A 13,132-nucleotide genomic window follows, 5' to 3' on the forward strand; every position below is an offset into this window, starting at 1 on the left:
CATATGTTGGTTCCAAGCTAAGCGTGGAAATATAACCAATATTTCAGAGCAATTGCCTATTTACTCTTGTATTTTAAAGAAATAGCCTCATTCTCTCTACAGCTTGAGTAATCCTGCGTTTGTAAGCTACAAACGAGCAAGTGTTCCATTTAAATTTCCATTGGGGAAACAGGTATTGAGTATTTTAGTGTATCAGCACTATATGCTGTCAGATTGTAAAACAGTTACTAATTTTTTGGATGATTAAAGTACTGTATTCTTCTTGTACCTTCGGGGTTTTGTTTGTTTGCTGTTTTCAGTAGTGTGCCGTCTTGCTCGAAACCCTTGTGTTTTTATGAAAACACCGCCTTTCGCCGTCCAGCGGGGCAGGGAGCGGCGCGGTGGCGCTGAGGGGACGGGGCTCCCTCAGCACGGGGCGGGGCGGGCGGCGGGAGCGCGGCATGTGCGGAGCGAGCGGAGGGCGGCTCTGCGCGGTGCGGAGCGCTGCGGCCACGCCGGGAGGGGCGGAGGGGCAGCCCTGTCACTGTCCCCGTCCCTGTCCCCGTCCCTGTCACTGTCCCCTTCCCTGTCCCCGCGGTGCCGCTCCCCGTCCGGGCCGTGGATTCGGCCTCCCGCCGGTCTCGGCGCGCGCTGTGACGTCACTGCTCGGGGCCGCGCTGCCGCCATGGCCGACATGGCGGATCTGTTCGGCAGCGATGCGGACTCGGAGCCCGAGCACAAAGGTCTGGCGGGTTTCTCTCTCTCGCTCTCTCTCGCTCCCTCTCCGCCTCCCTCCGCCCGGGTGCCCCCGCCGCCCGTCCCGCCTCGCCTCTGCCGCGGCCCCGAGCGCGGGTGGCAGGGAGGGAGGGAGCGGGGCGAGCGGCGCGGAGCCGCGGGCCGAGGGTCGGTGGCTGCAGGGAAGGTTGTTCGGCTGCAGCCGAGTTCTGGAAACCGTGGAACACCTGGTTTAAGTCCCTGACGCTTTTAAAATTCTTGTCCGCGTTCCTGTAAATTACTCTTCAAGGCTTGTGCTCTTTTATTTTCCTGTCGGAAACCGCATGGACTAGCTTCGGCAGTGAGGAGTGGCTTCATTGTATAAACCTTCCAGGGTAGATGGCTTGATTTAAATATAGAGTTACAGTTTTGGATTTGTAAGATCTTACAATTGTTTAAGCCGTCACTATTTCACGTGTTATCTTCGCTGGTGAAATTCTCGATTCCTTCTAGTTTTAGAATTTTAGATCACAGCTTGTGATTTGAAGCTTATTAGGACATCCATCGTTTTTTGTTGTACTTTTCTTTGGCTGTACTTTTATTAGCAGACATTTCATTTTACTATTCTCGGTAATTGTTGATCTGGCTTACAGTTCTCTGTAGGTTCTCTCTGGGGGCTGGGTTGTGTTTTGAGGGTTTTCATTGCAGCAGTGCCCATCCTCTCTCGTGCCTCCATCCTGACTCTCTGAAGGTCGCTGTTTGTTCTGCAGATTCCGATTCTGGCTCTGATTCAGATTCCGACCAGGAGAACGCCGGCTCCGGGAGCAATGCTTCTGGCAGCGACAGCGAGCAGGACGACGACAGGGAGGCAGTAAAACCCAGCAACAAGGAGCTGTTTGGAGACGACAGCGAGGACGAAGGGGCGTCCCGTCACTCGGGCAGCGACAACCACTCGGAGAGGTCGTACCAGCGCTCGGAGGGCTCGGAGCGCGGCGAGGGCGAGCAGTCGGACGGGGAGCAGCACAGCGCCTCCGAGGCCGCGCACGACGACGACGAGGAGCGGGAGCACGGCTCGGAGGAGGGCAGCCGCCACTCGGAGGGAGACGGCTCCGAAAAAGCACACTCGGATGATGAGAAGTGGGGCAAGGAGGACAAAAGCGATCAGTCAGATGATGAGGAGAGGCAGCAGAACTCTGACGATGAGGAGAGGCAGCAGAACTCTGACGATGAGGAGAAAGTGCAGAACTCGGATGAAGATGAAAGGCCACAGGTGTCTGATGATGAGGAGAGACTCCAGAACTCAGATGAAGAGAAAATGCAGAACTCTGATGATGAGGAAAGGCCACAGGCCTCAGATGAGGAGAAGATGCAGAACTCTGACGATGATGAAAGGGCCCAGCGGTCTGACGAGGAGAAGATGCAGAACTCTGATGATGAGGAAAGGGCCCAGCACTCTGATGAGGAAGAGCAAGAGCACAAATCTGGTAGGGCTGAATACAGAAATAATGATTTGTTGCTGGTTTGGTCTCTCTTTATTGTTTTGTTCACATTGACCTGAAAAGATTGAAATTTTAATTTAAAGGCATTAATTACATAACTTTTAACTATAGTCATATTTGCATTTTTTTTTTATGCAGCACTTTTAGAACTTATTAATAGAGAGGAATTTTAAATTTTGTGGACCAAAATTTTTAATTTGCTGAGAATACTTATGCTCCTTAGCAGAGTCTGCAAGGGGCAGCGACAGCGAGGATGAAGTTCTGCGAATGAAGCGGAAGAAACCAATTGCATCAGATTCAGAAGCAGAGAGTGACACAGAGGGGCAGAAAGGTAAAGGATGGGGGGATTGTGGGGTTTGGGGGCCTTTAATCCTCCTCCTGAGCGTGCCATTCATCAGCTACAGGGCTTGGTAGAATTGGTAGCATTAGCTGTACGGTGCCATGGAAATAACAAAACAGACATCAGGAGTTCTGTGTGGGAGGCACATGCTCATCCTCTCCAGTTATCTCTGTCAAGTTTTCTCTTCTGCAAATATTCTTTCATGCATTTTTACTGAAAGAAAGTGAAAAATGGTGCCTTTAATCAGAGCAGCCCTGGGGACCTGTACTGTGTTTTGTGGTGGTTTTTGTGATGGCAGAGGAAGAGGCTTAATTTTCTGAGAAGTAAAACCTCCAAAATGCATAAAATGCAATTTACTTCTGTTCAGTTACTCGAATAAGGATTATCTTACATTCTTCTATTGCTGTTTTTCAACTTGATTTCCTTATTTGATAAATAAATCTTGCACTAGGGCTGTGTGTGCATATATTTGTGAGGTTTAAAATTGTCATTTTTCTGCTAAAGAGCATGCAGATGTCATGGATCTGTTTGGAGGTGCTGATGACATTTCCTCAGGGAGTGATGGAGAAGACAAGCCACCAACCCCAGGACAGCCCATTGTGAGTGGACTTGACCTTTAAGATAATTAACCTTTATTCCACTCTGGAATGCAGAATGACAATTGAGTTGGGTAACATTCTAGTGAAAAAAAATTAAGTAGCATTACAGATAATTTTGTCCCAGGTGAAAGAATTATTAAAATTTTATACATAACAATATGAGATTTATCTGCCTTCCCCCATCCCTGCTCTGCTTTTTGTACTTTTAAAAAATATAAAGAATAGTTTGATTGCTACCAAGTAAAGTACTAAGCCATAGCTGTCTTTGGTACCTTTTTGCAGCTATTTGAGAAATATTTTCTTTTTTTTTTTTTTGTTTTTGGTAATTTTTCATCTTTTGTTGATAATAGATAAAAATACCTTCTTTAATCTTGTAAAAGGTGTTCCCCAGTCTCCAGTGTCCTCCAGTCTCTCAGTTGAAAACTGTTGGCTCCTTTACTGTTCTTTCTTGTCTTTGATCTCTTGAGTTTTCATTGGTGCTTGAAGTCACCTAAAGTGCCACATGTCTATGCTGAATGGTATTCCTTTCAATAAAAATACCTGCATTCTTTTATCCAAATCTTCCTAATCTCTCTGTGCCTATGAATGACTTTTCTTTAAGCAAAATGTAATTATTAGAGCAGCAGTAGCCAGATAGATTTTTTTTTTTTTCCGCTTATGCTCCTGTTCTTTTTTTTCATTAGGATGAGAATGGACTGAGTCAAGAGCAGCAGGAAGAAGAGCCTATTCCAGAGACCAGAATAGAAGTAGAAATACCAAAAGTAAACACAGACTTGGGTAATGATTTGTATTTTGTGAAGCTGCCCAACTTCCTCAGTGTGGAGCCCAGGTAATCACATGTTTAATAGAGGATTGATAAAGTCTTTCAGTGTTTCCTATGTTGCTTTTGTTTAGTAATACAGTTAAATGTGTTTGCCCTATTTAAAGTTGTTGACAATAAGATGCATATTTTTGGTTGTGATTAGTTAATAGTAATGGCTGTGGTTTTCTAATCAGGTAATTTTATTATGATGTTTGGTCTCAGCTTGATTGAATTATCTGTGAAAACCAGACAAAAATGTGGTTTAATGGAAAGCACATATCAGTTGAGTTGTAAATGTAAGTTTAGGCTCTCAGAGATGTGAAAGGAAAATGCTGACACCCCTTATGCACTTTCCAGTGATTAAAAACAACATTTTGAATTTCAGAATATGGCCTTTTTTATTTGTGTGTGTTAGATGTACTATTTATGAAGAGACTGGTTACTTGTTTTCCTGTGCACCTAACCCAAACTGAAGACATTCACTGGAATGCATAAGGAGCAGCAAAATCAGTTATTAGAGTTGTTTTTGACATTAGGTTTGGCCCTAAAGGCCTCCTTCAGCACTTGCAGCACAATTGTTGTTGAATCTGAGTGTTTTGTGAGGAGCATTTTTGCCTTGTTCCCAAGGTTTAGCTGGCAGCACAGCCTTGTTGGTGTCACACCTCAGCCATTCCCTGCCTTGGGGCTCTAGGCTGCTTCAGGGCAGAGCTGTTCAAAATCTGGGGAGTGGCTGCTGCTAGTGACAGAAGTCCTGGTGATCTCTGCAGGCCAGACAGGACTGAAAATAGAATGGTACAGGAGCAGTCTGTTTATCACTTTCCCCTTGCAGCAGCCTAGGAACTGTTAGGAATGAGGTGAGAGAAAGGGTTCATTCCCAGCACTGTCACTGGACTTCTTGATGGAAGAGAGGAAAAACAATCTCATCTTCCTTTCTCTTTGGTTTTGAGATTGAAATAAAAATAAACAAGCAAAAAGAAAAAAACAACCAAAATTGTGCTCTTAGAAAGTCCCCAATTCACCTAATTTATAAGATATTTATTTTGTTTTGGTTTTTTTTTCCCTGTATGATCTCATTTATTTTTGTTCTATGCTTAACCCTGACCTCATCATGCTGATATAAGGGAATGGAATTTTCTGAGGCAGACTTGTTTTCTTGAGCTGGAACATTCAGAGTGTGTAGCTGATGGTAGAGGGGACACTTGGATTGGGCTGGGAATCAGTGCACTGAATTTCCTGGCTGTAGAGAGAGCTGTCCCACACTGCAGTGCCTGCTGTTGTGGGCAGGGAATAATCTAAACCTCTCAAGCACTTGCACAACTCTGCAATAATCTGGATTAATTTTCTTAGAATAATAAAGATTGTGTTTTAAAATTTGTTGCAGACCTTTTGATCCCCAGTATTATGAAGATGAATTTGAAGATGAGGAGATGCTTGATGAAGAGGGTAGAACTAGGTTAAAACTCAAGGTATAATATTAACTTTCCTTTTGTCTTTTACACTCACCTAGGCACTTTCCTTCAAAGTCTGTTTCAGATCTTTTGGAATGGTGTTTTGAGTTTTCAGATTATGAAAGTGTGGGCACTGAGGAAAGTTGATCTATTTTAGTCATAAATTTTTTAAAAGCTTGACAGCTGCATTTTAACTATAAGAGCAGTACTTTTCACCTTTATGTCTTTGCATTATTCCATGAATTACCAAGCCTTTCTAACTTAAATTCTTGACCTATATAGAGTGTATTATTCCTTATGACTACAAAAACTGTTTTGTTTTTTCCCCTGCAGGTGGAAAACACAATACGATGGCGGATGCGGCGAGACGAGGAAGGGAATGAGATCAGAGAAAGCAATGCACGGATAGTTAAGTGGTCAGATGGAAGGTTAGTTTGCTCTCTTTGTTACTGGAGTAGTGCAGTTGTTCTTGCAGTGATGTGCAAAATTGGGAGGTCAGCAAACTTTGACATCAGTTCTGCACGGTACAAATTGTTTTAGTCTCAGTGCTTTGAAAGGTTTATGCTCTGCTTAGTTTAGATTGAAATATAATTATTGGGTAGATATATAAAGGAAACATGGAGGCTTTCTCCATTTAAAAATGAGGCAGAAAAATAGGCTGCAGTGGCTTTATCAAGTAACTGATGTGGGAATCTCTTTTAAGCATGTCCCTCCACTTGGGCAATGAGGTGTTTGACGTGTACAAGGCGCCGCTACAAGGAGATCACAATCATTTGTTCATCAGACAAGGGACAGGTCTGCAAGGACAGGCTGTGTTCAAGACCAAGTTAACCTTCAGGTAAACTGCTGCTCTGTATCAAGTGTTGATAGTATTTTTGCAATTAAGTGTTATAACTAGTATATAAAGATTAGATATACCAGTTTGTAAAGCTTCAGAGCTTCACTGGTTAGTAAGAGTGTGCTATTTTTCAAACTCAGTTCTGCAGTAGGATTTGCATTACATTAGGTGTTAAGTTGGGAGTGTTAATGTGCCATTTCCTGCATTATGTAGGCTACATATAGATTATTTGTATATATGTTTAAATTTTCATTTTTACATGGAAGTCCTCATTTGACTCAGAAAACATATTACTGTTTCCTGAAATTAATGTTTTGTCTGAGGTACAGTTGCTATCAAGATGACAATTGCTTCTTGAGATATTGATGTGAACTGAGGACGGATATTTATGTTGATAAGGATCAAAGGTTGTAGGATTGTAGCATCATTAAGGATAAAAAAGGCCTTGGAGAGTTTTGAGTGCAACTGTTACTGGCTGGACTGGTGATTTCACTGAGAGAAGACTTGCTGTCTCCAGTAGCTGTTAACAGTGTACATAAATACTTCTTAAAAAGGGTTGATGCTTTTACTTTGTGCAGATCAATCTGAATTCTCAAGTATACAGGCCCTACCATTATCTTTTGGAAATGGATATGTTCCTTGAAGAAGTTTTTAACCCCTAGCAATTTTTTTACCAGGCCACACTCTACAGACAGTGCCACTCACAGGAAGATGACTCTGTCTCTGGCAGACAGATGTTCAAAGACCCAGAAAATTCGTATTTTGCCAATGGCAGGCCGTGATCCAGAGTCTCAGCGCACAGAAATGATCAAGGTATTGTGGCATGGAGCTCTCTGATCTGCTGGTTCAATCTGAATTATCACAACTGTAATGCAGCTGGACATTCTATGATTTGTGAAAAACAGTAACGGTTTGGAGTTTGAAGCAGGAGTTATTAACCGCGGGTGTGGCTTGTTTAACCTCGCAGATGACCAGGCAAGGAGAACATCTGCAGCCTCACACTGCAGTGAGCTCATTTGCAAAGCTGGGGCTGGCATGGGGTTTGTGCCACTCATCTGTGTGTGTTGCACAGAAAGAAGAGGAGCGGCTGCGGGCGTCCATCCGGCGGGAGTCGCAGCAGCGGCGGCTGCGGGAGAAGCAGCACCAGCGCGGGCTGAGCGCCAGCTACCTGGAGCCCGACCGCTACGACGAGGAGGACGAGGGCGACGACGCCATCAGCCTGGCAGCTATCAAAAACAGATACAAGGGGGGCATCAGAGGTAATCCTCTGCAGCAGCCTTTAGCTCTGGGATTCACCTGGGGAGAGCCTTGGTGAGATGGGAATTCGCCAGTTCGTTTCTTACACGAATGTTGGTTTGGTTTGTGTGAGTGTATTTTGTTTACTCTGGACTTAGGTTCTCCAGATGTTTTGTGGCACTAAATATAAGGCATTTTTAATATCCTCTCTTCCCTCACCAGTTTCAGATAAACATATTTGTCCTTTTATTTTTTTCTGGAATGTGCAGAGGAACGTGCTAGAATCTACTCCTCTGACAGTGATGAAGGCTCAGATGAAGATAAAACCCAAAGACTACTCAAGGCAAAGAAACTTAATAGTGATGAGGTAAGAGAAGGACTTTACAATAGAGCTGCTCATTTTTAATGAGGAACGTTTCCTTCACTAAATCTAGTGTTTAAACTTGGGACTTCTGTGGTTTCATTTATGCCATGATGAATGTGTTATTTGACTTGGCATGCTTTCCATGGTAATTAATCACCAATTTCTTATGCACTGCATTAGTTCACAGACCTGAGTGATTCCCAAAGGAGGACACTATTGTTATTGCTGATTAAAAGATGGAAAAATTTATGCAGAGTTATGTAAAATGACTTTACCAAAATTATGCAAGCAGTGAGAAGACTTAATATTGGAATCCTAGCGTTACCTAAGTTGTGTGGTCCACTCCTGTTTATTATGGAGATAGTGGAAGCATTTTCACAAAGTATTTGTGCTCTTTTAAAATAGAAGAGTTAAAAACTGAGCTAAAAAGACTTACTGTCCAACATACATTTTCCATCACCCCAGTATCATCTGAAACATTGGGCCCTGATCAAATTAACTGTTAGCTACAGCAGTAGCTAGCTACAGTAGTGCTGTTTTCTAATCTAAAAGGGTGTTTTATTGCTTTGTAATTTATGACTTATTGGTATATTAAATGAGTCTTTGTGAACATTGTGTTTGAGGTTTAGTTCATCCTGTCTCTGCTGATACAGCACTGCAGTGTTACACAAGGAACAAGCTGCTCTCATTTTCTTTTCTGTACTGTGTTTCCTGTCAAGTCCCTGGGAGGCTCCCTCCCCAGCCCCTTGGGTGTTTTCTGCATGCTGAATGCAGGTTCTTGGTGCTCTTACAGACTCAGCTGAGTTATTTGCACTAACAAGCATTGTAATGTGAAGTGGAAGTAAAAATTACTTTTGTCTTCTGAAGACATAGATTCTAGCTTTTTGTTGTACATTAGGAAAATTTAATATTTCAGAAAATGTAACAGCCATAGTAAGTCATGTAGACAGAACTGTAATTTTGTGGGCCCTGTGAGCATTCATTAGTAGAAATGGAATTGTTTATTTCTAAGACTCTTACTAGATGTGTTAGCTATGATACAGCACTGTGAGGACTTGGCAGTTCCAGTCTCTCAGAAGAAAAGGTCAAATCAGCAGCATTTCTGTGCTGCTTGAGGAGCAGCAGCCTCCATTTTAGAGTGGCTGGGAGGTAATGCTGCTCTGTGCCTTGGAGTGGTGCTGCAGTCACAGGAAACCCCAGCAGTGCTCAGCTCAGTGTTCAGTGCCCACAGGGGCAGTGTGCTGCTCAGAGCACACCCACACATGTGGAACTCTGGCTTCCTTGTGCACTCACTTGCTTTTGGCAGCTGTCAGTCACCAGCACAGCACAGCACAAATCTTTGTGCTGGTAACAGTTTGTTATTGCAAATGTCAGTCTATTATTAATGCACTTTATCACCACACAGCAAGTAGTTTCACTGTTGCTGCAGTTAATGGGGATGTTCTGCTGAACTGGAAGATGAATCACTGAACAATAGCCCAGCTAGATTACAAAAGAATGTTTGTTCTGAGGAAGAAGCTATCATTCAGATTCCCACCCCTGTTAATTTCTGTTTTCTGTCCCTTTTAAAATTCCTTCATAACTGCAATTCGTACTTAATTAATACATTAATATAGAATCAAATGCTTTTGGATGAATAATTATTCCCTAGAGTTCTGAAACTCTAAAATTCTAGAACTCAAATATTTTCTCCTTAAAATCCAAGCAAGCTGCTTTAAAAAAGTAAAAAAAAAAAAAAATCCAAACCCACACTTCCAAAACCAACAAATGGAAAAAAGAGGTTACTTAGACCTAAGAGTATTTTTAGAGATACTCTTCTTTTCCAACAATAGTTGAGTTACCACTTGTTCCTCACAACTGATGAATTTTGCATTAACAACTCGTGATTTAAAATGTTGTTTGGAAGGATGATTCAAACTGAACTGGTGGGAATGTACATGGAGTAAAAATCAACCTTTTGACTCCATAAACTAAAAACTGAACATCAACCCTGTAAAAGTCTTTATGGTATTGCTTGTAAGCACTCAGTGATTTGAGTTCCCTTAACCTGCTCTTTGAGGCCTCATTAACTACAGACTGTTACATTTCTTGGACTGTAAACTGGAGTTGATTCTAAGTGCCAGTGACTCCTATTTTTTTTTTTCTTTATGCCAGAGAATGGTTGGTTTAGTTTTGTCTTCCTAATGAACAAAATGCCTGCCCCTTTCCTGAATTTCTTCTTTGCTTCAGTAGTTCTGATTGAGGCCATATAGGTATAAATAGTGTGAAAACTTCACAGCAGCACAGAATGGAAAAAACAGAACTAGTAATTTGGCTTTTCTTACAAGAAAGACTTTGAGGTCTTTTTGTTGTTGTTCTGTGTTTTTTCTATTTTAGCTGGAAATACAGTGTTTTATTTTTGTCCTTTTTTTGCCCTTAGGAAGGTGAACCTTCTGGAAAGAGAAAAGCAGATGATGATGACAAAGCAAGTAAGAAGCCTAAGAAATACGTGATCAGTGATGAAGAGGAAGAAGATGATGATTAATATTAAGGAAGCGCAGCAGTTGATTTTTTTGTTGTTTTTTTATATATATATGTTTATATATATTGTACAGTTCTGTTAGAGCACAGATGTAAGTAACCATAAGGGACTTATTTTGATAAAGGAAAATTCCCAAGTCTGCGTTTCTGGTGTGAATAAAGTTTTTTTGACTTCCTTTGACTCCTTTAAGAGTTTTTGACTTCCTTTGACTCTTAAGAGTTTTGTCTCATTGCAGCAAATGTTGCACCAGGGATCACCACAGTGCTGATTTTTATCTTGCACAGTGCATTTCAGTTGTGAGAACTGTGGTATCAGGTTACCAAGTGAATTGATCAGGAACTTAGTGAGTTCATTAGGAGAAGCCATGCTAATCTCTGAGGAATGCTTAAATGAGAAGTTTGCCTGACAAGGGAGTGATGATGGAGCTTGCTAGGAACATACAGTGGCACAGTACAACTTTTTCTTCCCTAGATATTCCTTATTTCCTGTTTACTGGACAGGACATTTCTAGCTGGTATAATTTGCTGACTAAAAGTATTTCTTGCCATGTTTGAGTAAATAATTTTAACTGCATGAACTTCACAGTTGACTGATCACATAAGACATTTATTTTTCATATATTGAACTCTAGAATGAATATCTGCATCTGGCCTGAGAGGTAATAGTAGTAATAATAATAATAGTAATAACAATAATAGTCATGTGCTAGTGATGTAAATGTCAGAGTAAAAGCACTTATTTCAACAAACATTGCTGCCAGCAGAGCTGAAAGTCTTCTTTAAAAAGTGAAATGAATCACATGAAATGAATCAAAAAGTGCAACATGACAATAGTGTCTCAGAATCTCGTGTAATCCTTATGATGCCATTTCCTCTTGTTTCTGGTAGGTTTTATAAATGGTTTCATTTAGCTGGGATGTCACTGGAGGAGAATGTTCTGGACAGAACCATTGCTGCATTTACACTTTTTATATACACATTTGAGCCATGCAATACCAGCTGTGAAGGAGTAGAAGAAATAAAAGAACTTTTCCACTCTTTCTTTCAGAGATGAAATACCATGTGCAGTTTTTCTCACTGATGAGAAAGCATTCATTTATTATCTGTGCTGCTTTTCTGGTTGACTTCTCACAGTGAATGTGACTTGAAGTTGAGAAAGCAGAAGTAGCTGAACCCTATAAACAAAACCATTGAGTGATGCTGTGCAAGGTTTATGATGTGGATTTGTGTTACAGAAGCTGAAATAAAGTAGCTGGTAGTTATTGAAGAGGGACTGGTCCCCATCTCCTGCTTAACTGATTTTGGCTTTTTTCTAAAACAGAAGGGAGAAAGTACCTCGTGAGCATTTTGCTTGTGGCATTCTCTGGCTCTGAGTTAGAGCTTTCAACCTGGACATCTTGCTTTTGTCATCTTTAACTAGGATAGTTTGTCACAATGTTCTACCTCCACTTCTGTCTGGGAGTGTTCTGGCTGCAGAACACAGAGTTCTGTATGTGTTAATACATTCTGCTGAGCAGCTGACTGCAGTGGAGACTGCAAGTAAGAAAATGAAAAATTTCAGCTTGGAAGTCTGAGTGCCTGAGAAACTCTTCCTTTTTTTTCTATACTTAAATAGTTATCTGAGAGTTTCTGTGCCTCTTTAATGTGCAGATAAAGTCCTCCAGCTGCTGGAATTTTGACCTGCTGGGAGACTGGTTCCTTACATGAGGTTACCTGCTCTCCACTGGTAACTTCCTCAGGAAGAAGCCAGCTGTTTAGGAAGGGGCTCATTCTATATGGATGTAACATGCTGTAATTTCACATAAAAGCCTTCCAGATACCTCTAAAACAACAAATTTGGCATATGGAAACACAGCATCCTTTCACTGGTAGAGTGTTTACTTTTATATCAGTTTAATGATAATGTTGGCTATTTTTATTTTTACTATACTCCTAAGAGTGAAAATGTTTTAATCACTTTTGTAAGTTTGATGCTGACTAAGCCTTTACTAAGTGGTCCACTTCAGCTTCCAAAAATGAGGCTTTTTTGTGGATTACAAAGATGAAAAGAAGTCATTTTTTACACTGTCGTCTTTTGTAAATTGCTCTTTTAAAGTCTTATTTAAACGTGGAGTTTTAGAAAGTGTTTTCTCAGCTTAAAATGGTTTAACAATCATCTTGTAATTAAAATCACTTGAATGAACTTAGCCTTATCTCCAGTATTTTTTCTTTAGTTTTGGGTTTAATGTATGGTTTTATTTAACTTGAAGACAGTTTTTACTCTCCCTTTTCCCAGCCTCCCACTGTGTCTGGAGATGGAATTTGGGTGTATAAATCCTGTTCTAGTGCCTGGTGAGTACTTAGGGCAGGTTGGTAAAAGATTCAGGTGTGTTGTAGTGTCAAGAGAGCTCAGCCCTGACCTCTCACTGCCTGAGTGGGCACTGCTGTGAAAGCAAAGTACTCTATTCAGGTGGGGGAAAGAAGATTCCCTGAGGAAATAACTCTTCTCCTTCCTAAGCAGGATGTGCAAATGAAGCTTTCTTGGGAACAAAGACAAGTAGCTCCAGTGGAAAGTACAGGAATTTATTACTGGATGTTCTCTGAAGTTATCAGGACAAAATGGTCTTTATTTCAGCACTCAGTGCAGTGTGCAGTTACAGGCTGTGCCATTTCAGGTCTGGACTGAAACCTTTCCAAACATTTGCCCAACAAGCCAGGAAGGAGCAGCACAGCTGCCACAGGGCAGGTTTGCATAGGAATGTCACAGGGAGCCAGCCCTGGCACTGGGACCTGCTGGGAGTTTGTGCAGCCTTC

At 41.6% G+C, this 13,132-nt stretch overlaps 1 protein-coding gene across 2 annotated transcripts; it reads left to right on the forward strand.

The window, feature by feature from the left end:
- The first annotated feature begins 457 nt into the window (after positions 1-457).
- LEO1 (LEO1 homolog, Paf1/RNA polymerase II complex component) lies at positions 458-10,520 on the forward strand. 2 transcript variants are annotated; one of them, XM_079318011.1, is made up of 12 exons: positions 458-722; positions 1,464-2,177; positions 2,416-2,523; positions 3,037-3,131; positions 3,815-3,960; positions 5,315-5,399; positions 5,715-5,809; positions 6,085-6,219; positions 6,897-7,032; positions 7,292-7,478; positions 7,725-7,822; positions 10,239-10,520. In XM_079318011.1, the coding sequence occupies exons 1-12, from the start codon at positions 665-667 to the stop codon at positions 10,341-10,343; spliced, it is 1,962 nt and encodes a 653-aa protein (XP_079174137.1). In that variant the 5' UTR covers positions 458-664; the 3' UTR covers positions 10,344-10,520. The 2 variants fall into 2 exon arrangements, with proteins under 2 accessions (XP_079174137.1, XP_079174138.1); XM_079318012.1 differs by having other exon boundaries at positions 2,419-2,523.
- The last annotated feature ends 2,612 nt before the right edge of the window (positions 10,521-13,132 follow it).

The sequence above is a fragment of the Erithacus rubecula genome (assembly GCF_903797595.1).
Source record: "Erithacus rubecula genome assembly, chromosome: 14".
In the NCBI taxonomy this organism is placed as follows: Eukaryota; Metazoa; Chordata; class Aves; order Passeriformes; family Muscicapidae; genus Erithacus; species Erithacus rubecula.